The sequence below is a fragment of the Mugil cephalus genome, chromosome 10, assembly GCF_022458985.1.
Source record: "Mugil cephalus isolate CIBA_MC_2020 chromosome 10, CIBA_Mcephalus_1.1, whole genome shotgun sequence".
NCBI classification, from domain to species: Eukaryota; Metazoa; Chordata; class Actinopteri; order Mugiliformes; family Mugilidae; genus Mugil; species Mugil cephalus.
Genome location: NC_061779.1, coordinates 3358927 through 3384903, shown reverse-complemented (window position 1 = coordinate 3384903; position 25977 = coordinate 3358927). Strand labels below are relative to the sequence as shown.

General features: G+C 41.0%; 1 protein-coding gene across 1 annotated transcript; it reads right to left on the bottom strand.

Annotated features, from left to right (window-relative positions):
• Positions 1–12076: 12076 nt before the first annotated feature.
• On the bottom strand, positions 12077–21799 carry si:ch211-106e7.2. Its single transcript, XM_047597520.1, has 4 exons — positions 21632–21799; positions 13783–17979; positions 12599–12661; positions 12077–12505 (listed from the first exon to the last, which is right to left on the bottom strand). The coding sequence occupies exons 1-4, from the start codon at positions 21729–21731 to the stop codon at positions 12384–12386; spliced, it is 4482 nt and encodes a 1493-aa protein (XP_047453476.1). The 5' UTR covers positions 21732–21799; the 3' UTR covers positions 12077–12383.
• Between the last annotated feature and the right edge of the window lie 4178 nt (positions 21800–25977).

Sequence of the window (25977 nt, the reverse complement as noted above, 5' to 3'; positions counted from 1 at the left end):
ATCATTTATAAATAAATAAATACATAGCATTTATGGCATATATTTAGGTATTTACCTAATTATTTATGGCATACATATTTAGGTATTAAGTGATTTATATAGTCATTTATTTATGTACGTACTTATTTATTCATTGATTTATTCATTTTAATTATGGCAGAGTTGGTCCTCCATACAGGGTTTGTACCAAAAATCAGAGTTTTGGGTTATCTCATCTCTGGGTGATGCCATTATACATGTCGGATGTTCGGATTGGTCCTGAGCTGGAGTTTCCTCCGTGTTTTCCTGATCCTGTGCTGGAGCCGTAGGCTGAGCACTGTGGCATATTTTGACTTTTAATCCAACTTTACTCTCTGTTATTACCACTTGGTTAGATGTATCTAACATGGGGCTTATGAAACATGTGACCAGCTCAGAACCAATCAGCATAGAGGGACAGCTCAGACGCTCCATTCCCTGGTTGGACAGACTCTCTCTTATATACGTCTTTGCACCAATCCATCCTGCCACCCAGAACACCTAGAAACGCCAGCCTCCTCGCCAGTTTCCAAGATGGATGGTGGCTACTGCCTCCACAACAGACACAGTCTGGCTGGATCTACCTCACTCAACATGGAGGGACGGGCACTTTCCCCACGATCAACGGCATGGAAGCGGACATCCGAGTTTAGCTCGAGACAAAAGTGCCCTAGTTCTTCACCATTGCCAACCAGCATAAGTTTCCCCCTCAGAGAGGGTCAGGCAGTTTACTTTACCATGGCCCAAAGACATCCACACTCATACTAACCATTCATAGTCATCAGTGGGAAGAAGAAAGAAAAAGGCACCTTAGGCACCCTGTGCTCCACCTAAGGACGTGTTTATGCAGGAAAAAGAAAGTGAAACAGATAAAAATTTTATTTATACCCTTCTCCCATGTCTATAAAGTGCACAATTTGTAACCGTGGTGATTTGTAAACTTTCTGACGCGTTCCCACCAAACTTGTCAGGGAGAGATTCCAAGGAAATGTTGGGCATTTCTTGTGTAGCTTCAGTACCTCTTTAACACGGCTTGTGATCAAATGTCTTGGAATTTAATGTGATCTGAATCACCAGAAAAGATTATTGTGTATGGATGTTTTGGTGAAGTGATCACCGCTGACAAGTCTTGTCTTGCATTTGAAAAATAAAACTGTTCCAAGAAAGAACAGTGTCAAAAACTCTTGCCAAAACTGAGAGAGCTTCAGGGTTTTCTTTTTTTTTTTTGTAAATTTATAGCTTCATTTGAATCAATTAACTGTCTTACCTAAGATGCGCTGCCTGTCCTCATCATATGCACGGTAAAAGACGGCCCCTTTCTCAGTGTCTGGAAGAAAGACCCTGTGTTATCATGTAGGTCTTAAAATGTTACACACAAGAATCCGTTTTTGGTGCTTTTGTCAGCGTGTTCGTTAATTCCTCTGGAAAAACCACCGTAACACTTCTGGCATTAAGTTAAGCTATTTATTCAAAGATGTAATGGAAAATAGAGTCACGTGCGCGTGGACCTTATCTGTTCAGTTAGTGTCGGGCAACGTCCCAGAACAGGATTATTTTCAGTAGTTTCACACCATTATAACAGTTTCAATCAATAAAGTGAATATGATTGGTTGCCTATAGGTGGGGAGGAGTCGTGGTTTAGACTTAACTCTCCCATCGTTGATAGTCAGGTCGGTCCCGACCTCCAGCCACCCAGGTCCTCCAATCCCCGGAGACAGCGCCCTAGAAGAAAGAGGAAAGTCCTTCCTACCTAACCCTCCCCAACACCTGTTTCCTCCCTCATCGTGATCAACCTGCTTTCAAACACCAGCTCCATTGTTCTCTGTCTCACATGCTTTTGGGTGAATCCCTTTTCGTTATGGTAAGGTCAGCTGCTTGTTTGTAGCCCCTCATTTGAGGCCCTCAGACAGATGTTCTCAGACAGATGTTTTATACATCTAACCAGTGTTGGGCACGTTACTTTTAAAAAGTAATTAATTATAGTTACTAGTTATTTCTCCCAAAAAGTAATTGAGTTAGTAACTGAATTGCTCCACTATAAAAGTAACTAGTTACCAGGGAAAGTTACTATTCTTCTACTCTTTTTCCTCTTCTTTTTCTCCGAGTGAGAAGGTCCGGGTTCGAGTCCAGCTCGGGCCTTTCTGGGTGGGAGTTTGCATGTTCTCCCTGTGTTCGCGTGGGTTCTCTCCGGGTTCTTCAGCTTCTACACTGATCTACACTGACGCTTCCCTCTGCTAGTTGGATGTGGGTGTTGAGTTGTTGTTGTATGCGTGTGTGGTTTGTGTGTTAACTGATCACTGCCTCTGATTGGCTTATCGTGAAAGTTTATTCCACCTATCCGCCAATCATCTTAACCTATGCGCACTAAACAAAACAAAACAAACAAAAAAAGAAGGAATCACCCGATAATAAAGGGACTTACCCAAAAATGTGCTACTTTGCAGGCTTTCAGACAACACTGATCTCAGATGCGATGTCTTCAGCGGCAGGTGGTGATGAAATGCATGACAATGGCCGACCTATTGTTTTATACCCAAAGCCTGCTCACTAACCCCCACAGCTGAGTGTGGGAGAGGGAAGTGCGTGAGGTATGTGAGTCGTGACACTGCCTCGGTTGTTCTTATCTCATGCTCTGGACCACACATGTCTCATCTGATGAAAAGACAAACACAGACGCCGACTTCCTGCCGTCAAGATAAGTGAAATGCCACAAATGAAGCTTCCTGAATGACACTCACAGGCGTCTCATTAATGAGGTATGAGCTCTCTTACTCATTTTATTTTATTTTATTTTATTTTATTTTATTTTTTCAAATCTGGCACAGACTGGAGAATAGACTGCAACAATCTTCGGCTATCGTTACCTTTTCACTCGGCCGAGAGCATGTCTGGGGTCGGATTCAGTTTTATAGAAATGTCTAGGCCTGTGTGTGTGTGTGTGTGTGTGGGTGTGTGTGTGTGTGTGTGTGTGTCTGTGTGCACAGGAGAAGGTGAGTGTGGGAGGGGGTGAGTGCGTGCGTGTGCTCTCAGGAGGGTTTGAGCCACACCAGCATCAAAATACATACAAAACAGACTTTGATCTTTAACCTAATTAATCATCTCAGGCTCACAAGACATTCACAAGCACTTAAATGACGACCACATGTCACCTTTGAACTTTATGACATTAATAACCCATAATTACCCCCCCCCCCCCCCCCAGGTCACGCCCACTAAATAGGCTATACATATATATATATAAATCAATAAATATTGGGACAATATTTATGGGCACAATTCTATGACACAATTCTAATCTTTTTGGCTCTATACACCAACACACTGGATTTGAAATGAAACAAACAAGATGTGCTTTAACTGCAGACTTTCAGCTTTAATTTGAGGGTATTTACATCCAAATCAGTTGAACGGTGTAGGAATTACAACAGTTTGTATATGTGCCTCCCACTTTTTAAGGGACCAAAAGTAATGGGACAAATGGCTGCTCAGCTGTTCCATGGCCAGGTGTGTGTTATTTCCTTATTAACCCATTTAGAAGGAACAGATCAAAGGTCTAGAGTTCATTTCAAGTCTGCTATTTGCGTTTGTAATCTGTTGCTGTCAACTGTCAATATGAGGTCCAAAGAGCTGTCACTGTCAGTGAACAAAGCGATCATTAGGCTGAGAAACCAACACAAACACATCAGAGACACAGCAAAAACATTAGGTGTGGCCAAATCAACTGTCTGGAACATTCTTAAAAAGACAGAACACACTGTTGAGCTCAGCAACGCCAAAAAAACAACTGTGGTGGATGACAGACGAATTCTTTCCCTGGTGAAAAAAAAAAAAAAAAAAAAAAAACACAACAGTTGGCCAGATCAAGAACATTCTCCAGTATGTGTGTCAAAGTCAACAATCAAGAGAAGACTTCACCAGAGTGAATCCAGAGGGTTCACTACAAGACTATTGGTGAGCCTCATAGACAGGAAGGACAAGATTAGAGTTTACCAAAAAACATCTAAAAAGAAAAGCCTTCAAAGTTCTGGAAAACAACAAAGATCAACTTGTACCAGAGTGATGGGAAGAGAAGAGTTTTTTAAGGCAAAGAAGTGGAATGTTATGCAATGGCCAAGTCAATCACCTGACCTGAATCTGATTGAACATGCATTTCACTTGCTAAAGACACAACTGAAGGGAAAATGCCCCAAAAACAAGCAGGAACTGAAGACATTTGCAGTAGAGGTCATGCAGAGCGTCACCACGGATGAAACCCAGCGTCTGGTGATGTCTACGCGTTCCAGGCTTCGGGCTGTAGTAATTGACTGCAAAGGATTTACAAGCAAGTCTTAAAAAGTCAAAGTTTGATTTATGATATTTTAATTTGTACCCATTACTTTTGGTCCCTTAAAAAGTGGGAGGCACATATACAAACTGTTGTAATTCCTACACCGTTCACCAGATTTGGATGTAAACACCCTCAAATTAAAGCTGAAAGTCTGCAGTTAAAGCAGACTTTCAGCTTACTGACTAAACATCTTGTTTGTTTCATTTCAGATCCAGTGTGGTGGTGCATAGAGCCAAAAAGATTAGGATTGTGTCGATGTCCCAATATTTATGGACCTGACTGTATATATATATATATATATAATTTGTGTTTTGAATGAGTCATTTATTGTTCTTTAAACCCCTTGGAATCCATCTGAGGAAAGACTGGACTGGTCTCTGCTACAGCAGCATTGTCCAAATATTTGAAATACCTTGTGGTGGGAGTGAGACAGTCCTTGGTGTAGAGCTGGGGTCTTCAACATTTTCCAGGCCATGAGAGTTTACGTAGGGTCCCTCAACCTACTATATATGTGTTTTATATTAAACTCTAGCCAGTGCTACCTCCCTAATAATTAAGTATACTGCTAATATTACAGCGTGCTTCTGGATTTCACCCGGGGACTGAATAGACACGACCATCTGCGTCCATATTTGGAGTATCATCCAACATGGCGACGGCAGGCTCCGGCCACTTCAGGCTTTATTTTCGAGGTTCAGAATCCAATAGGTGACGTCACGATGGGTTTGTCCGTAGTGTGAACAGTCAATGAGTTTGGCGCTCTATGTGAAGGTGCACTGTTGTATCACTCAGTACGTTTACATGCACGTGAAAAAAACAAAAACTAATTATTGCCTTAATTGGACTATAACTGAAAAACTTAAGTGCATGTAAACACGTTACTCCGACTAAAAACATAGTTATACTTTTATGATTGGAATTTGGTTTTCTCGCCATGTATAGATCTTAATCACGCTACTGACAAGATAATGCGTGTGCCCATGCTCTTTAACTGGGGCGGCTATGGCTCAGTAGGTAGAGCGGGTTGTCCATGAACCGAAGGGTTAGCGGTTCGATCACCCGAGTGTGCCATATGCCGAAGTGTCCTTGAGCAAGACACTGGACCCCCAGTTGCTCCCAGTGCAACTGTGTGTGAATGTGTGTGCTTGTGTGAGTGAATGGGTGGATGTGTCTCTGACTGTAAAAGCGCTTTGAGTACCTTTGAGTAGGTAGAAAAGCGCTATATAAGAGCAAGACCATTTATCATATAACCGCTGCACTGGCGTTTGACCCTGGAACAAAAACATCCAAGAAATCTGGTTGCAGAAGAAGAAGGTAAACAGATACAGGTGCTGGCCAGTAAATTAGAATATCATCAAAAAGTTGAATTATTTCAGTAATTCCATTCAAAAGGTGAAACTTGTATACTGTATACTTTCCTTCCACACATAGTGATATATTTCAAGTGTTTATTCATTTTCATTTTTATTATTACAACTGACAGCTAATGAAAACACCAAATTCAGTATCTCAGAAAATTAGAATATTCTGAAAAGGCTCAATATAGAAGACACCTGGTGCCACACTAATCAGCTGATTAACTCAAAACACCTGCAAAGGCCTTTAAAAGGTTCCTCAGTCTTGTTCTGAAGGCTCCACAATCATGGGGAAGACTTCTGACTTAACAGTTGTCCAAAAGACGACCATTGACACCTTGTACAAGGAGGGCAAGACACAAAAGTTGATTGCTAAAGAAGCTGGCTGTTTGCAGAGCTCTGTGTCCAAGCACATTAACAGACAGGCGAAGGGACGGAAAAAATGTGGTAGAAAAAAGTGTACAAGCTCTAGGGATAACCGCACCCTGCAGAGACGAGAATTGTGACGACAAACCCATTCAAAAATGTGGGGGAGATCCACAAAGAGTGGACTGCAGCTGGAGTCAGCGCTTCAAGAACCACCACGAAGAGACGCATGAAAGACATGGGATTCAGCTGTCGCATTCCGTGTGTCAAGCCACTCTTGAACAAGAAACAGCGTAAGAAGCGTCTCGCCTGGGCCAAGGATAAAAAGGACTGGACTGCTGCTGAGTGGTCCAAAGTTATGTTTTCTGATGAAAGCAAATTTTGCATTTCCTTTGGAAATCAAGGACCCAGAGTCTGGAGGAAGAGCGGAGAAGCACAGAATCCACGTTGCATGAGGTCCAGTGTAAAGTTTCCACCGTCAGTGATGGTGTGGGGTGCCATGTCATCTGCCGGTGTTGGCCCACTCTGTTTCCTGAGGTCCAAGGTCAATGCAGCTGTCTACCAGGAAGTTTTAGAGCACTTCATGCTTCCTGCTGCTGACCAACTTTATGGAGATGCAGATTTCACTTTTCAACAGGACTTGGCACCTGCACACAGTGCCAAAACCACCAGTACCTGGTTCAAGGACCATGGTATCCCTGTCCTTGATTGGCCAGCAAACTCGCCTGACCTTAACCCCATAGAAAATCTATGGGGTATTGTGAAGCGGAAGATGCAATGCGCTAGACCCAACAATGCAGAGGAGCTGAAGACGACTATCAGAGCAACCTGGGCTCTCATAACACCTGAGCAGTGCCACAGACTGATCGAGTCCATGCCACGCCGCATTAATGCAGTGATTGAGGCAAAAGGAGCCCCGACTAAGTATTGAGTGCTATACATGCGCATGCTTTTCATGTTCATTCTTTTCAGTTGGCCAACATTTCTAAAAAAAACATTTTTTTCATTGGCCTTTTCAATATTCTAATTTTTTGAGATGCCAAATTTGGAGTTTTCATTAGTTGTCACTTATAAATATCAAAATTAAAAGAAATAAACATTGGAAATACATCGGTCTGTGTGCATTGCATGAATATGATGTACAAATTTCACTTTTTGAATGGAATTACTGAGATAAATCAAGTTTTTGATGGTATTCTAATTTACTGGCCAGCACCTGTACATAAAAACTTATAAACGGTTCCTCTACCTATAAACTGGTAGAGGAACCGTCTGATGAAGCGCATCTTATCTGCACCAGAAGTAGCGCAAACATTACGTACGAGATTAAAAAATTAAACATACAAATTAAAAAAATGTATGTCAACCGGAAAGCGGGTGGACGTGTTCCCGAATTTCGAGTGCAGCTCGATTTAGCTGTGCATGTAAATGCAGTGACTGAATGAGTGACGTGCTGACTGAAAGACAACATCTTCTGCCTCCATTTATCCCGTCACTAAAATATGTTGGATTCATGTGAATGTGTTAATGGGTTCATGTTGGTCGGGGCCAGGGGCTTTACCTAGAGGTTATAAGGGTCTGCCAGACCTGCTTGTCTACATGCTTCACAACAGGCATAAAACATGTGAAGAAGAAGCTGTTTCATTACTGACATACTTGCTTAAAGAAGACAAAGCTATGTACCAGAACATTAGGTAACAACAAGTCACAGTAGCATGGTATTTTCTCAAGACAGTGACATTACTGTTCACCCGCAAACACGATATATAACTGAATGATCGGGGAGACTTTTGCAAAAACCTGTTCTTAAGTTTTACCTACTGCAGTTACTCCGTGTTCCATGACAAAACATTTTTCAGATCATATCATTATAACCACTGACAGGAGAAGTAAATAAAATGTAAACCATCTTGCTGGGAAATGTTTGGACCTGGTATTCATTAATTTGTGTGGACGTTACTTAGACGTGGGGGTGTCCTCTTCTATCCTCTAATCCCACCTAGACCGGACAAGGCACCCCCACCCCACAGACCCAGCAGGATGCAGGACGCAGACACAAACAAGGTTTAGGAACAACTGAAAAAAAAAAACTCAAAGAACAGCAAAAGGTGTTGACCTGGCAATTACTCAACTCAACATGTGTCAGTGAGTTTTTAACAAGGTCTGTGCACTTTTTGTTAGTTCAATGTTGTTTTTTAGACTCTAAAATACAAAATAAATGAATAAGAGTTTATTTGATTTTCAATTTAAAAAGCAAAAACTAAAAATTTGTCTGTGAAGGTTCTCAGTCATCCAGGTCATGGTGATCCAAAAGGCGTTGAATAAGGTCAGCTGGACTTGTAGAATTTCTTGAAGATGTTTCTAAATAAGTAACTTTACTTTTTGAAAAAAAAAAAGAAAAGAAAAAAAGGAAGAGAACTAAACGAGAAAACATTCATTATTTGTAATTTGTAATTAAAGCAACTATTTTATAGCTCTCTATTTAAAGCTTTTATGTTGTTCAGAATGGACCAGGGACGTGACTTTGGAACAATATTAGAGACTGACACAAGGTATTTCATCTGAATCCATCTCTGAGTGAGCATTTGTCTTCTGAATATGGAGAAGGACCAGGTTTTTCTACAAGAAACAATCTGAAAATGATCCAGGCCTGTGAGAGAAGTTCGCAAAAATAAATAATGCAAGGAAAATAACTGTTAAAAACAGAAATTGGTGATCTCACTCACTGTTTCTGGTCCTGTCGTGTGTTATGTGTGAAATGCAAAAGGTTCTGATGAAGGAGCTTAAGCTGGACCCCCTTTCCCTCCTCCTATGTGCTCCCAGTGACCATGTAACTGATATAAATCAGGAACAAATGGATAATATTATGAAATTTTGTGCCAGGAAAAAAAAAAAAAAAAAATTCAGCCCCGGATCTCAGATAAAATCCCCTGAGGACAGACATTCTCACCTGTCTTCTGCACTAAATATTTAACAGCTTTTCCATTACTGGCCGTAAATCAAGTCCTCTAATCTAGTCTAGAGAATGTGCATGGTAACATTCCCATTGTCAGACGTACCTGGTCTCTGTAGGTTCCCACCATCCAACAGTCACTATACAAAGGATATATGAGATAATATAGAATACCAGTAACTTTCTATGATATTTCTATGAATATCTTCAATGGCAGCAATGAACATCGATGCACATTTCTGTTAGAAAAGATGAAGCATCACAGAGAAAACATTTCAGCATGAGGTTTAAGCTTGAGGGGTATCCTCTTCTACCCTCCTGTGGATTCAATCATTGTGAGAGAAGAACAATGGAGGCTGAAGAAATGCCTCTAGCAAAATTCATCAGATTTCTTTTTCTTTTTTTCCCCATCTCTTCTCTGCACTTTACAGAACAATAACAGAGTCCTATCTTATCTCGTTTTGTATGCCATGGATTGTAAAGATAGCGTGTAATTCCTGTATGATAATAGTTATTGTGACTTAAATATGGTTTTGAAATAAAGACAAGATTCATCTCATCTTCTACTACTGCTTATCCTCACTAGGGTGTTGGGGGTCGCTGTAGCCTATCCCAGCTGTCATTGGACGTGAGGTGGGGTAAACCCTGGACAGCATGTGTTTGGACGGTGGGGGGGAACCGAAGCGCCCGGAGAAAACCCACGCAGACACAGGGAGAACATGCAGAACTCCTTCTCGCTGGGAGGAATCAGCGCTAACCACAGAGCCGCTCCAAATTACTCAGCTTGTTTGTGCACAATTCTCAAAATACATTTCTGGGCATGTTTAGAGTTCAAAGCAGTCAGAATTTATTCAGTACAACGGAAATTATTCTTGAAGTTTATCCCGGGATTTCAGCCCTAAGTAACTGCTCTGAGTGTCTGCTTTTTTTTTAAGTGTAATCTCAGGTGCTTTCCCACTGTGTTTTAAGGTAATAATGGAAGTCATGTGCTGTTTAAAACCAGTCTGAACATTATAATGGTGTCTGGTACCTGGAAAGGTCTTCACATCCTTTATATTTTACACTACACAGCTAATTTTATACAGTTTTTACTAATATATATGGCACTTTCTGAAAGTGGTTTCAATGGAATCATATAAATATTCTAGGATTTTGGTAAATAATAGTAGACAACAAACAAATAGTTTTGTTTTTGAAACAAAATTACTAACATAACCTATGTTTTCGAAACATTTAATAAAAAATTCACAAATAGATGCACCCAAATGCGTAATTGTACTTCCTTTAAGCAAATTAAAGATAATAGTTTCCCATGTTTTAGCTGTTTTACTGAGGTCTTTCAATCAAGTTCTTATATGGCACAATCATGAGTTTTCCAATCCCATAAATGAACTGTAACCATAAGTGCAGATTGTCAAAAAAAGAATATATCAGTGTGTACTTGTACAACAGAATTCAGTTTCTCACGTTAGTCTACAGGTTAAACAGATCATCAAAATACACTAAAATAGGCCACATTTGTGTTTTAGTTTGATTATTCAAAGTTAGATTCCTTTCGATTCGTTTTATTTCAGGAGCCTTTTTTCCATTTAGCTGTAACTACATCCTATAACAAGTCCAGGGAAAACAGAAATAACTATCTGATGTGTATGACTTCAGAGGAATTCATTGGTTGGTAAGTACGTGCTGAGACACACTTATCTAGATCATCTTTCCTATCCGTCCATTCTGTTGAGAAAAAAACAAAACAAAAAACAACAATGAAGTACAGGTCAGGGCCGTATGACGGCCTGAATCTCTTTTATTCAAACACGATCTTGTGAAATTTACTGGTGCTTGACGTGCCCCTGAAGTCCAAAAAAGAATCTTTACAAGAAGTCGATGAAATCACCGACAAGTTTATTCTTGAAAAGATACAAACTCGAATCCGTTTCCGTGAGGAATGTGAGTCCATGCTGGCTCTATGCTTTTGTGTTCAACTTTTGTACTTTTCAGTGCTCATTAATTTGGTCCCTTTGGCAAAAGAACGTTGTACCTATTATCCTGGTAAGAACATCTTTTTTGACAGATATATGCACCTTTGCGATTATAATTGGGTGTTTTATTGACTTATCCCACTGTTACAATGTTGTGTTTGCTCCCAGGTCTGGATCTGATTCTTAAAAAAATATTGCTCATTAGCAACAATATGAGACATTGAACTTTGACTGTGACTCGGGGAAGAAGACACGGCTACAGAAAAGTCGCATATTTTAGCTAAAAACTAAAAATAGCTACATATAATCAGGGAAGAGTTAGCTATAGCTAACATCGGATATGCGTGCAGAGATTTCTGCAGATGACAAGCCTTGTTTTGCCATGTCAACAATCAGGTTGTATATTTGGACATTCTTGCCATAAACACAGCACCGCCCTCATTCATGCTCTTACTTTGAAAACAGCGACTTCCGGTTGCATAATATGAAAAATGTGGCATTTTTGTTTCTGATTTCTGATTTTACTTTTTTTTTATATATATAGTTTTGTTTTTCCATTCTCAGCCCGGATAAATGAGTTGAATTTCAGTTTTAATTTTTGAATTTTAAAATGAAAATCAAATAACCGCCCACTTTTTCTTTTTTGATATTCTTTACTGAAGACCTTATGAAATATGATTTTTTTTTTCCCCCTCAACAAGCCATTTCTCGTTGTAAGTAAGAGCTCCCATGCTGTATGAGGACAGTATACAGTCAGTAGTGGTTCAGGAAGGACTTGGGTCATTTGCATTACAAAACAGATCGGAGGCTATCTGGTACTTCGGTCTAATAACAGATCAAAGTGTTTGGGTGTTTGGGTGTCAGCTCTAAGCAAGAGTCAGCAGACACTGGCGCCTCATTTGCCTAAAAAGGGGACGAGGAATGACGATTACAGAGTTCTACATGTCTGTACAGCAAAGCATGCTTCGCGGTTTGTGTCTAATGTCAATGTGGCTTTGGATTTGATCCTACTTTACTCAAGACAGCCTTGCACACATGTGCATCCTGTTCTCTGGTGCCAGTAATGTACAACGGCTCAAAAGAAGAAAAAATAAAGAGAATTTATTTACTGATCACTAAAACAAACAAAGAGGTAGGTACAAAAATGAATTGTCACTTTATCGTGTTGCATGTAAAAATTTTTTGTAGCAGAAGTGGAATTGGGCACTGTAAACAATCACAGCGTTACGTACAAAACAGAACTTACTCCATGCAAAATATATACAGTACAAAAATATAAAGGAATAATTTAACTAAGAGTCATGGGAGTAAATGTATTGAATAATAATACAAAAAAATAAAATAAAATACATTCCTGAGAGAAGGCAGTTTGCGGTCTCACTTCATTGCTACATGGAAGTCTGAGTCTTCTCTATGTATTTCTTCTGAAACCTGTGGAAGAGACTGGGGGTCTCTGGAGGCGAACACGCCGCTGGTTGGCTGCACTTCTTCTCATTCGGATACCATGAACCTGTGGTGCAGTTCAGTCATAATAATTAGAGAAATGTTTTTTTTTTTTTTATGTAGTTCTAGCCAAAAAAAGTGCTTTAAGAAGACTTGTTACCTTTCGCTTTCTTGGCAGCTTTATTGGGGCTCTGGTCTTTTTCTTCATCAACATCCGGCTCGTCTGAAAAGAGGTCAGACATTTAGTGGAGAAGTAACTTGGACACATATTTTATATATAGAGCCTACATCAATCATTACTTGGTACCATAATGTCACCGGGTAACCAGACCGAAAAGCAACACAGATTTCGGTGCCATTGAATTTTTAATTAGCTTAGCCCCATTAGCTCTATTGCTGTGCGGACGCTACACGTGAGGGTTCATTTAAAAGGTGTAAGGTTAAAGGTTATTGACCAGTTGTCGGTTGTTAAAGTACCAGCTGTCAGTCTTTTTGTCAATATAAGGACAGTGTCGGGGATGAATGAGAGGGGATTCTATAATTGGCACCTGAACCAAAAAAGATGCAAACTCTGCAACAAGGGAGGTCACACGTGGAATTTGATTAAACGTCTCACGATGCATAGCATTTATTTAAAAGCTGAGAAATGTAGCGTCTATGATAGTCTGCCAGACCCCACGTCACTGTTTTTATTAGGATAATTATGACAGTTTGTTGTGCATTTTAATTTATATCTTGACGTATTTACATTAATATTCTGCTCAACTTCTACTTCACAAAATGCCTTAAAAATAAAAAGGCGCCAGATAAAATCTAAAGGACACTTATCCCCCATTTCCCCAGAGCTGTGACCTTACCGATCTCTGCCCCCACCCCCCGATGACCCCGACACAACCAATCCACTCACACCTGTCTGATTAAAGATCGTTACACCACCATCGCCGCTGCACTACTGGACTGTTCTGCACATGCACACTTTAAATAATCTGTTTGTTTGCACAGCACTGTGAACCAAATATCAAACTAATTAAGTAACATTAGGTAGATACTGCTTATTATTTATGCTCTGTTTAATGCACTCACTTAAATGTATTTTGTATCACCTAATTTATCATCCACTTACATTTAACTCACAAATCCATAACATGCTCATGGTACCTCATTCAATCATTGTGTATATTTTACCGTCTTCCTTTTTGAAGAATTAACTGATTTAGTTGGTAGATTTAGTCAGAGCTAAGAACTAAACCAGCAGTGTCCAGTGTTTTGCAGGATATTTTCTTACAAGTTAACCCATTTTATGAGATTGCATTAGGAGAAACATTGCATCAACTCTTAATTCACCTGAAAGGGGTTTGTTGGTCTCCTTCCTCCCACTGGATCCATCCTTGAAGGTGAAGGTGTTGGGTAACACGCTGAACTTCAACACGTTGTTCTCGTGCATGCCATTGGTGCTTTCACCTACAGTGTTACGTCTCTCAGGCTTTTTTAGTGTGCGAATTTCCTCCTTTGTCTTCTCTCCAAATTTCAGTTCACAAGAGAGGGACCTCTTCTTCTTATATAAACTCTTTGACAGCTTGACATTTCCATGCGAGGCCCTCCTCCTAGGCGACACAGGCAGCTTCCCTTTCTTAAAGCTTGGCCCGGATGCAGAGGCAGAGGGACATTGCACAGTTTTTAGTTTGATTTTGCAGCTGTTATTGGTCGGCTGAAAGCTCTTCTTCCAGTTTTCATAAATCCATCGCTTGGCTGAATGTTCCCCCCTGGAGACAGCTTCACTGGGCTCCTTCCCCGAGGAGTCGAGGTTCACAGAGAGAACATCTGGAGGCTTCTGTGCCTCATTAGACATACCCTCTGAAGATGACACATGTCTCTTTCTGGTGTCTTTTAAAACACGCTTCTCTCCTTGCGTCGAACCAAACAGCACCAACTCTACAGTTCTAGCATTTGGGGGGAGAGGATGAGCCGGAATGACTTCAGAAGAAACCTTCGTGTGTTCTGAAGGAACCTCAAGGTGGCGCTCAGAATCCCGAGCAACTTTGCGTTTGCACTTCTTTGAATTATTGTGTGGTGGAAAAAGATTGTCATGACTGCTTAGTGTTTTCCATTTTCTTTTATGTTTGACAGAGCGGCTGAAAGTTGTCTTGAGGTCAGCTTTGCTTTCCATTGGTGACTCCGACAGATGTGCAGATTCACCGTTGCTTGATGTTTTTAAGGAGCTGTCGTCGTCGGGGCCGTAGAACTTTTCGGGTTCTTTTTCGCTACTGACTGAAGAGCTCATTTGCACGGTTTCTGCAGATTTGTTCTCTTCTTGCACACACTCATCCCCGGATTCTGACATCTTAAGGCCTAGATATGGCAACACCCGGGGAATTTCAGTTTCAGTGGTAGACAGATCTTCATCTGCACTTTCATATATGACTACGACGTTTGACTGGGTGTTATTACTTATGTGGGGAATGTTCTTTGGTTGCTGGTTAGATGACAAGTGAGGTATGATGTCATTGTCAGTTAAGTCAATGATTTCAAGGAGTTTATTGGGACCCTCTGGGCGACTTGATGTCATAATTCGTTTAACATTCTCCTTGGCCTTCTTTGGAGCACTTCTTTCCATGGTAGGGTTAACTTTGAGGACTCTGTCTGTTATTTTTTTAGGACTTTGTTCTTCTTTGCATTTGCATTTAGTCACATTAGGAGCATCCGCCCCTAAAATTGTTTGCATCCACTTTGTAACGCAGCAAATTTGTTCCATTTTGACAGACTCTGACTTGCTCAGTGTTGCATCTCTATTAACCTCCACAGACTTGCTCGCGACATTCTTTGCTTGACTACTTTGTATTTGCCCAAACACATGTTTGGCTTCTTCTGGAGATAAAACTTCAATTTTAAATGAGTAACACTCGTCACTAGAGTCTACACTGTCTGTCTCATTGGGTGGTGCAGTTTGAGCTGAAGGTGCTACGGTGGTGGAGGCTTGTGTTTCTTTAGCCGGGCAAGCAGGTTCAAACTCCATCTCCTCGGGGGTTGCAGTTTGAGCTGAGGGTTCTTCAATAGTGGAGGCTTGGGTTCCTTTACCTGGGTAAGCAGGTTTGAGTGCTTTCTCATTACGGGAGGACGCCTGAGTTGAGGGAGGTTCAGCTGTGCAGGCTTGTTTTTCTACACACAAGTTAACAGGCTCAAGCTGTGTTCCTGGTACGACTTCTATGGGAACATCCCTTAAAGTTGGTGGAGGACTATGGTTCACAGTCTTCACCTGATCTACATGACACTCAGATTCATTGTCTATGTCATTCAGCTGCCCATTGACATTCAACCATGATGACTTGTAAGGCGCTTCTGAATAGACTTCGCCGTCTTTGAGGACATGGCAGTTTTTAAGTTGCTCCATACAGCCTTGCTTTACTTGCCACAGTATGACGGAGTCTGACTTCCCATGTGTCTTGAGGTGTTGATGAACGTTCACGAATAGATTTTGGTGGCCACCTGCCTTGATCACCTCTATTAACTGTCTGACACTGCTATTCCAAAACATGTGTATAAGTTGTTCTCCGACAGGAGTCTCTGTAGGAGGCTTCAGGTTAATCTGAGTCTTTTCGCATTCCTTTATTAAATTCGTTAGGTTGGCATTAGTCCATGCAGTTGTTGGGAGTGAGGATAGATCAAAAGTATGAGCAGTTGGAGCTGTTTCTAGCTTACTTGAGTCTTTAGGACTTACTTGTGCTTCAGAAATTACAAATTTTTCAATAGTTTTTGCAATGATAGTATCTACAACAGATTTGAGCGCCGAGTTCTGGGGAACTGAAGTCAACAAAGCAACAGTATCATCTGAAGCTGCTCTAGATTTGTTGGAACCCTCTTGACTTGCATATTCTGAGCAAAGGTTAGATTCTTCTCTGGCATGAACACCCACTGGGTTTGCCAAAATATATATTTTCTCCGGGTGACTTGAAGATTCACTTGTTGTGGCAATAGATGGTGTGCGCACACTGGCGTAGCTTTCCAAAGACAGCGGCTGCACAACAGCAACAGCTCTTGTTCCTGTGTGACCAGGCGACAAGAGAACAGAGCTGTCACTTTGTTTGACTGCTGACTGCATTTCCTGCATTTCACAACTCTTTGACTTAGATAAATGGGTCTTGTTCAGTGTGGAAGTGGCCTCTTCCAAAGGATGAGTATCACTCAGCAATTTATTGAGAAGCCCATTTGAAATAGTGTTATTGGTAGGAAGAGATGTGTTGCCTGGCATGCTTCTGCCACTTCCATTTCCTGTTGGATTGCTACAGAAGACATCGGGTGCAGAGTTTTGTTGGGATGGGACATTTGCAGGGTGGGTTGCTCTTGACATAGCACTCTCAGGGGTCTCAGTTAAAGACTGTCCAGAATGGAGAGGTCTGGCCGAGATGAAATCCAGTTTATACGTTTCAGGAAAAGCTGAAGTCACAGGTTGTGTATTTTGATTAGGCACAGTCATTCTGCTGTTACTCACACCCTGCTGGCCTCTGTAAGTCAAACTAATGTATGGTGGGGGTGGACCATCAGGGTGAGCAGTGTACTGACCTAAGTATGCCGAATTCATATTGCCCCTGATTGCCCCCTCTGGATTAGAGGGAGGCTCTTTTGATTTTGTCAAAAAAACGCTGGCTTTATTCTGGTTATATGAATTTGGGTTATGAGCATTGTTAGCGTGTACACCGCTACTGTATGATGAGCAGAGTTGAGATGGGAATTGTTGAGTTTTCTGACTCATGTTGGTATTGTACAAAACCTGCGCACTTGGGGAAAGGTTTGTTGTTGCAGTCGTGGGATTTCTGAAAGGCAGGGAGTTGGCCATATTAGAACTTGTTGGTGGATTGGAAGGAGAGTATCCACGCTGAGTGCTGTTTTGTCTGTAGAGCCGGTTATGAACTGTCTGTGAGTTTGCAGAGGCAGACATTAAAGGGCTGCTGCAAACATTCTGTGATGTTTTTGATTGCGTGTCAAGAGACACGGGTGTCTGTTTCCAGTAAGTCGACATGTCTTCTTGAGAGTACACAGCGTTTGTCGCCATCCTCATAGGCTGACTCTGCGTTGCAGAATTCTGATGTAAATCTTGCTGCCTTGCAACATTATATCCATACGAGGTCTGAAAACCAGGGTTTCCACTTTGCACATTACTTGATGAGGATGGTGAGTTTTCAATCAACATTCTAAGAATATTAGAATAACTGTAAGGATCCACTCCACCCATCTGATGAGAAGAGACATGATGAGGACCTGCAGAGGTCTGCCTATTTAATGACGGCCTTGCAGGGTATGCTCCACTGTGAAAGTTGAAATGAGAACTCTGCGATGGCTGGGCTCCTGAGTTTGCCGTCCTGTGCTGAAGTACGGTATTTGCAGTCGCAGCTTGAGGATTTCCCTGTCCATCATGGGTAAAATGTGGAGCAGCTTGTGTGCGTTGAAAATGCGATCCAAACTGCTGTTGCTGCCCGTTGTTCAATGCAAAATACTGCATTTTTGGTCCCTTTTCAAGCCTTGAAGTAGGTTGTAGAGGTAACGTTCCTGAAAAAGGGAATCACAAATATTAGCAAGTGTAAAAATATCTTACATTACACATAACTGTGTAATATTCAATGTGTTTTTTTTCTCCAAACACACTCAAGTCTTTCCACAAGTTTTTCTTTCCTCAAGTTCAAATTACTTTATTGCCCCCCAATGGGGTAATATGCTGTGTAGCAGACGCATACAAATTACAGAAAACCGCACTAACAATAAAAAGATTGCCCGACTTGCAGGCATGGTTAAAAACAATGAATAATAAGAAACAAAAACATTGAAAACAGGGTGTTGTCCTTTTAGCGCGTTAACATTAACGTTAGCCATATAAAATGGTGCAACAAGTCTGACGGAGACACTTTTTAGACTCCAACTGACACAAATAATGCTCCATGGGCGATGACTCCAGGAGTCAGGTTGGTAAAAATGATACTGTAATGCAAAATTACAGTTTTATTTTTACTTCTCTTATTTATGCTCTCTGTGACCTTTTAGTACTTTCATAAGAATGGGCTAAAAGTTCATAAGAAGTTACAATAAGCTCGGCATAACTTCCCTAAAAGTTCATTATTAGTGCAACACTGTATTGAACTTTCTGGTAGGAAACGCTGATGTTTCCTGTTTTGCAACTCGCTAACACTTTCTTCGGACCTTCTCACCTCATTTCTATGCAGAAGTAAGATGTAAATAGGGGAATCTACCTTTCCACCGGCTCCACGTGAACCAGCACAAAAACCAAGGTGAGCGTGGTCTATAAAACTTGTTGTCACCTCGCATTCGGTGTGACATGATCTTAGGGTTTCACTCTGAGTGTATGTCTCAATCTGCGCAGAATATTTGCAAATAAATCAACAAAAGTGATCACTTAGTCTGAATCATTACTAACCCTCATTTGCCATGAGACGAACGTGCCGAGACATTCTGCCGTTACCGACATGACTAAAGGCCTGAGAGGTTCATCTGCTGCTCCGTGAAATTTACCGACACTCCTTAAAGTGGCAGATTTGTGAAACGAGTACCAATGGAGCGTAATTCAAAACAGCACTTGGAAATCACACACACAATAACAGAGTTTGTTGCAAAAGACATGATGGTACCTCTCAGCACGGTGACCAATAAAAATATTTATTTCAAGTCGTGTTAATTTAAATACAATATATAGACACCACTATGGGAAAGAATATTTTATGCTATACATGTATCTAATAAGAGTGAGTCCTAGCCTCCATATCGCTGCCTGTATTCTTGCACCCATCTTTCTGCGCGCACAGGCTCATGCAGTTCATCCATCGGCCATGGTCGTACAGCTGTGTACCACTTTTCCACTCCATCAAACTACAGTTAAGTTGCACGATAAGAGACAGAGCCTCTTCTGATGCTGGTTATTGGCCCATTGCCATGCACAGAAGAGATCCCAATACAGTACTTTTACAAATTCAACCTACTTTCTACTCACAACTTTCAATTTGAACTATGAAACAATACAGTTCTGCATAATTTCAAATACAAATATGGAATACTGGGAGAAACACTGAACGTTGATAAGACATAAGATACCACCCTGCTTAGCAGACCTTTCACAGTTGAACTCTTTATCTACATATAAATTAATTAGTAAGGGGCCGATCAAAAGGCGTGACCTGTGACCTAACAGTATAAAAGAGGGAGCATGAGACCTTACAACTTATTCTCAGCATTAAAAGATCATTTTGCTACTCTGAACTCTGACTCCTGATAAGAGAAGACTTTCCTGAACTGAATTGGACACCAGCTGAAAACCTCTTCAGACTGAGGACCAGCTGAAAATCACCTATTAGTGATCTAGGGTTAACAAACAGGGGCTGGGCACAGCTCTTTTCCAAAAAAAGCAAAACTCTCACAATCATGTCTTTTCAAAGTAAATAACCACCTTAACCACGTAACAACAACTTTATCTCGCTCCTTCCCCATGGTTATTTCAACATCATCTTCTTTGTGCATTAAAAAAAAACACACACAAACACAGCAATACAATGTTCATTCGGTTTAACTGATGAAGTTGTGATCATATCTAAAGGCCACAAATGGGCTATAGTAAGGTTAACCGTTAAACCCACGTATTTTCCTAAGGGGAAAACCACAGAAAATACCGCTAGTGGGGGTGGTGCTATTCCCTTCCCCCCATTTAGCCACACATACCCTTCTCACATCTTTGACAGCGGGAGTCCTAATGATGAGGAAAGCCAAACCACACAGCTTCAGATGTGGGGGGAAAGCGCGTGTCTCCTAAATACAAGCTGTGGGGGCATCCTACAGACGAAGTAAGTGAGAACTTGAGTGGACCAAACCAGAACACACCTGAACAACGAGAGAAGGTTTGCAGCTCACAAATATGTATGCATCAGTTTTCCAGAATAAATAAATGGACAGGCATAAGAGGCACTGTGTGTAGGAATGCACAAGGCGTTCACAGAAGCCTGACCAGAGCCCAAGGCATCTCCTCTGACTCCACCCACCCCCGGCATGGACTGGGTTCCCTGCTGACATTTGTCCGGATGTTCGGCAGCATCTGCAGCAGGATGTCACGATTCAGAGACTGTTTTTTTCACCTTGGCTGCAAGACTGTTGAACACTCACACACAATAAACAAACTCTCATTTATGGACTGAAACAGCCCCCTTCTACCCTCCCACCCCCACCCCCACCATCCATGGGATCCTCACTGGACTAGAACATGCCGCTACCCCCGATACTGCAAAAAAATCACTACGCCACGTTACTCTTTTATCATTACACCAGGTCATATCAGCACGTTGTGTTATGTTGTCATGCCATGTCATTCCATGTCATCGAGCTGACAGAATGTCATTGGGCAGCACTATTTTCTTCTCATTAGATCTATTCCCTAGCACAAACCTCTCCAGATGTCTATTTCATGATGGTTTAAAACGTCAGTGCTAAAAAATGATAGAACCCACGCCTAACCACACCCAACAGCATTCGTCAGGCTCATACAAACATCTAAAAGACCACATTACAGGTCAGACGCAGCTGGAAATCCTGAAGCCGAAACACGCTACTACCAAGCGGACCAAACACGCCTCATGCGCTCTGGTTATATTTCTGGGGAGGCGCAGAATAATCCGTCTCCGTCAACTTTACGCACAAGTATAAACCGCCTAGGAGACAACTCCACAAAACTGCATTGAGCATCCAATTCCATTCCTTCTTTTGAGGAAGGAGACGATCATTGTTGTCCATCTCACGTGTCAGTGGTTTGAAATGTAGAGCCTGGTATGTCGCCAGAACAACAGAAACGCGTGTCATAGTGATTTAAAAAAAAAAAAAAAAAACTTACTTTAAACAAACAACAATTAATCTTTGCACGGCGTACACAGATTCGTGTATTTTGCCATTGCTTCCGTGTCACTTTCTTTGTTTTCATTTTCAACAACGCCGCAATTCAGCGGGAATTTTTACTTTGTCCCACTTTAAGATGAATATTTTACTGGTTGGATTATATTATGAGTTTAGGAAACGCAACTCAGCTTCCTCAGACAAGTGGGTTTTCCAAATTAAGACCGCCAGCGCACGCCAACGAGTAGTTTGCTGACGGCATGCATCGCTCATCGCTAAAATAACATCCGCTGTGAGCTCGATCAGCTGCGAGCAAACTTACTTTTTCTCCTTTGACCGATCAGCGCCTCAGCTCCGGCGGTGTTATGCAGTCCGAGTGTCGGAAATCTCGTCTTTCTGCAGTTACTTCCATATCCTTCCATGCGCCTGAAATAGATCCATGTGACAAAAAAAACGGGCGGAGGACTCACTTTTCCCCGGTCTGAAAAACGGAGGCGCACACTGGCACTGTCCTCCTCTGAGACACGCCCCCCCACTCCGCTCCCTCCCACGGGGACACACTTTTTTTTTTTTTTTTTTTTTTACACATTTTAAACCCTTTGTGGGTGCAATGAATCATAATTAGTAATGTGGTATAATTTTAAGGCCTAAAATATAAAGTATATCTACTGTATACCTCACAAGGGCACGTGTGTTTGTAAGGGCACATGATATGTAGAAGATAATTGCTGAGTATATCTGCTTTATTAGGTCCCAAGAAAGAAAAAGTGTCCTAATGATGAGTGTCTAATATGATAATGCTGACAAGTGCCTGAATCAGCTCTTATGTTCTAACGCTCTGAACACATCGTTTATCACTTGATCACAAGGAACCACATACGTTAAATTCATCTCAATTTTCTCCATGAAAATTAAAAAAATGTAAATATATGAAAATTTTCACAACAATAAAAGTTAACCGAGTCCGAGTAGCTTCTTCAGTTCTGATAAACTAGTTGGGAAATTGAGGTTTAAATAGTTGCTGTGCTCAGCAAAAGGAAGAACAGCACCATCCCCTACACAGCTGGTGTATCGGAGAAACTGAGGAGAATTCTTTGGTAAACACCGCAGCCCAGTTTATTTCAAACCTGGCAACACACTAAGACAGAAACTAGTCCACCCCAAAGACAAAACGCCCACACAAAAGGAAGCCATCTCAGTGGAAAGTGGAAAAACCTTCTCTAAACAGAGGAGGTGGACTGAGATTTAATTTACCATCTATTTATAATTCAGTTTTGACTTCTTTCCCCAAGAAGTTTCAACAACATTCACACCTTGAGCCTCCAGGCTCCCATTGACAATAGCTTCATTAGAGCGCTGTTCATAGGGTAAGTAGCCTAGGCACACAGTTCCCACCATTCAAGGACAGGTAAGTAGCAGCCATTATGGTAATTAGTGACCCCAGTTTATTCCTATTTAAACTACTCGGATGAGTGGCGAAACGTCTTCAAGAAATTCTACAAGTCCAGCTGACCTTATTCAACGCTTTTTTGGATTACCATGACCTGGATGACTGAGAACCTTCACAGACACTAGGGTTGAAACTTAGAATCTCCAAAGTATTTCAATGAGTGCCCAAATTAAAAGTGATTTTATTTCCTGTAGCCATGTCCAGTTCATAGGTTCACAAAGTGGCAAATGGTTAAGAAACGCTTCCTCTGATTTTGGTAATGATTCGATGGTATAAAAAAAACAGGAAACATCTGGCTGATGGTTGCAGTAGAAAGAGGAACTGAGACTTGGGCGGATCGATCCAACGTATCGATAGTATAGATACCACGCTGGTTTCAGTATCGGATCGATACTTAGGCGATGGAATCAGTGCTTAAGTTTCAGTTTCTGTTGTAGCATTTCATTAAAGAGGCTGCTGCTACTGTCACAGTAAACCTTGATATGATACATTTATCCCATTAAAGCGTTTTATTTAAATGAATGCAATAGCATTTACTGGAAATTAAACAAATTGCTTAGTTTTAAACTTGTATTGTAGTTTATGAACACTCCATCTGAAAATTAATTTGCTTTCATTTGTTTTCAAGTGATATTTTTGTGTTTTTTTCTGAACAAAAGCTTTTATTGTGATAACAAAGAATTTTCTATTTACTTATAAACTTTGTCCAAATTCTGTACTGGATTTTAACTAATTAATAATCCAAAAGGAAAATTACAAAAACACTTCAAAGTCATGAAAATTGATTCAGATTTAGATTGATTCAGATTGATGGTGCATCCACTTTAATTATTTTATTGATTAATTTTTAAAGAACAAAAGTGGCGATATCGATATCGGCGATACTGGCCCTGTATTTAAATGGTATCGGACCGAAACCAAATCTAGCAGTATCGGACTAGTTATAGGCCGCAGTCTAACCAGCTGTTCTCCAGTATCATTAGTGAAACACCTGTGAGCGTCACTTCCTCCGGAGGAACCGGTGCCCGGTTTCAGTTACTTTTGAGGTCTGCAGCTGGAGCCCATCTGAAACTCTGTCCGTTAGGTCAAAGTCTGTTGCTTCTGACAGTAAAGGCATAAAACAGGGCACTTCCTTCCTGACACTTGTTGTATATTGATGTGCTGAAGAAAGAAGTGATCACCGCTGACAAGTCTTATCTTGCATTTAAAAAGGTTTATTTACAAGAAAGAACAATGTCAAACTCTTGCCGAATCTGAGAGAGCTTCTGGCCAATCGTCGAATCCCCTCTGCCATTCAGCTCCCACAGTCACCTTATATAGGATGGTCATCCCCGAGAACCCCCATACACAAACAAAGCTTTAGGTTGTATGTCCTGGTTCGTTTTACGAACTGGCATCTGGTAAATGACCTTTTGACCTTTAACCTTTAACCTTTAACTTTATACAGACTTCACAACCCCCAAGCACAGGAAAGGGACAGAAAAGAAAAACAAGAAGATAATATACTACACACTAATAAGGGAACTTCTGTTACCACGAATATGATAATGACAGCCAGGGCATCGTAAGTGAGACAGACATTTGATTCAAATGAAACTATATATTTCCTAAAAAGTATTTATTTTTAATGCAAGACACCCCTGAAATAGTGCCAGTTTCACTCTCTGTAACGGTCCTGAATGGTTGGTTACTCCACCTGTGTGTGTGTGTGTGTGTGTGTGTGTGTGTGTGTGTGTGTGTGTGTTTATATATGCATTTGTATATATATGTTTATAATAATAATAATAATAATAATAATACATTTAATTTCAGACTCAAACCATATTTGTATTTTCAGATAAGAAAATACAAGATAAGAAAATACAAGATAAGAAAATACAAATACACAAACACAACAATTGATATTCATCCAAACACAAGTAAAATAAAACAAACATGTCATAGAATCTGGATCATTATACAGAATAAATCAAAATTATTGTTATTGTTTGTTTTTGTTTTTTATAAAAATCTGTTTTTGACATTTAAAGTTCACATGTAACTGAGCCTACTGTGCTAACCACAACATCCTGTAGAAAGGTTTGACAGGATGCCCTATTGCAAGTGTGTCGCTTCTGACGCATTTCAGTTACCATGGACAAGATGTTCAATACTGATAGTGAAAGATAGGTTAGACCCTTGTGCCCTTATACAGAAGGTGTTATTTTACTCATTGGCGTCTCTGCTTGTGTGTAGGAGATTGACTTGAGCCACAACCTGCTCCATAAAACTTTTTTTGGAGTTTTGCATGCTTTGCATGTTTTGCATGCTTTCTGCAATCAAGGAAACTACCAAGGAACCTTTACAAGGGAAAAGACATCCAGGCCATTCTTCTCCTGTTTAAATAGGCTGTTGTCTGTAAAAGAAAGAGGAATTACATTAATCGTTGAGCTGACATGTAATAGACACGACTGTAATTCGGAAACTGATTTGACCTATCCGTATGAGCTCGGCCTCCCTAATTAATTAGCCTTGACCAGCTGATATGAATACAATAAGGTTTTGGGGTAGAACCAAGATACAGAGACATGGCGCCCAACGTGGGGCATGTGAACGGTTGAAAGGTACTGTTAAACTAATAGTCTTAAGAGTGTTGTATCAGGTGTAGACCCACTGAACGCGTGATCATTTGTCACTAGAGAACAAAGACTAAGACTCGGAGAGCAGTTACAAGACAGGAGGGAGAGCCCCCAATCAGAGACCTTAGATGCAATAGTAGCAGGAACTAAAGGAAGAAGAAGAAACTAAAGGAGAAATTAAGATCTGGCTGGTTACTGAGAGAGACTAGTGTTGAAGGAGGATCCCTACATTCATACATGCAGGGGTTGCACATCCTCTGGTAAACATGGAAAAAAAGAAAAATTATGTCTCTGCAGAACTCTGATAATTAGGCATAAATTAGGCCTGTCAGAGAAAGATACACAGCAGATACAGGGGAGCATTGCTGGACTGAAATGCGAAGCCCATTCGCCCGAGGATGAGGTCGCAGTCGAGACCTGTTTGGTAGAAATGGTTAACCAGTTAAACCAGGCCCAGGGGCCCCCAAGAGAAATGAGAAGCCTATTCCTAGTGAATCAGTGTCTAAGCTGGGGAAAAATAGGGAACAAGAGAGGGATGACAAAAATTGAGAAGTGTTGACAAAACGACGTACAGTGAACCCTCGTTTATCGCGGGGGTTA

What these genes read in the sequence shown, in the direction of transcription:
- si:ch211-106e7.2 (XM_047597520.1), bottom strand. Translation starts at nt 21,731, where the DNA reads ATGGAAGGATATGGAAGTAACTGCAGAAAGACGAGATTTCCGACACTC. An exon ending in GATCGGTCAAAGGAGAAAAA is followed by an intron (nt 17,980 to 21,631) that starts GTAAGTTTGCTC and finishes TCCCTTTTTCAG; the next exon opens with GAACGTTACCTCTACAACCT. An exon ending in GACCAACAAACCCCTTTCAG is followed by an intron (nt 12,662 to 13,782) that starts GTGAATTAAGAG and finishes ACCTCTTTTCAG; the next exon opens with ACGAGCCGGATGTTGATGAA.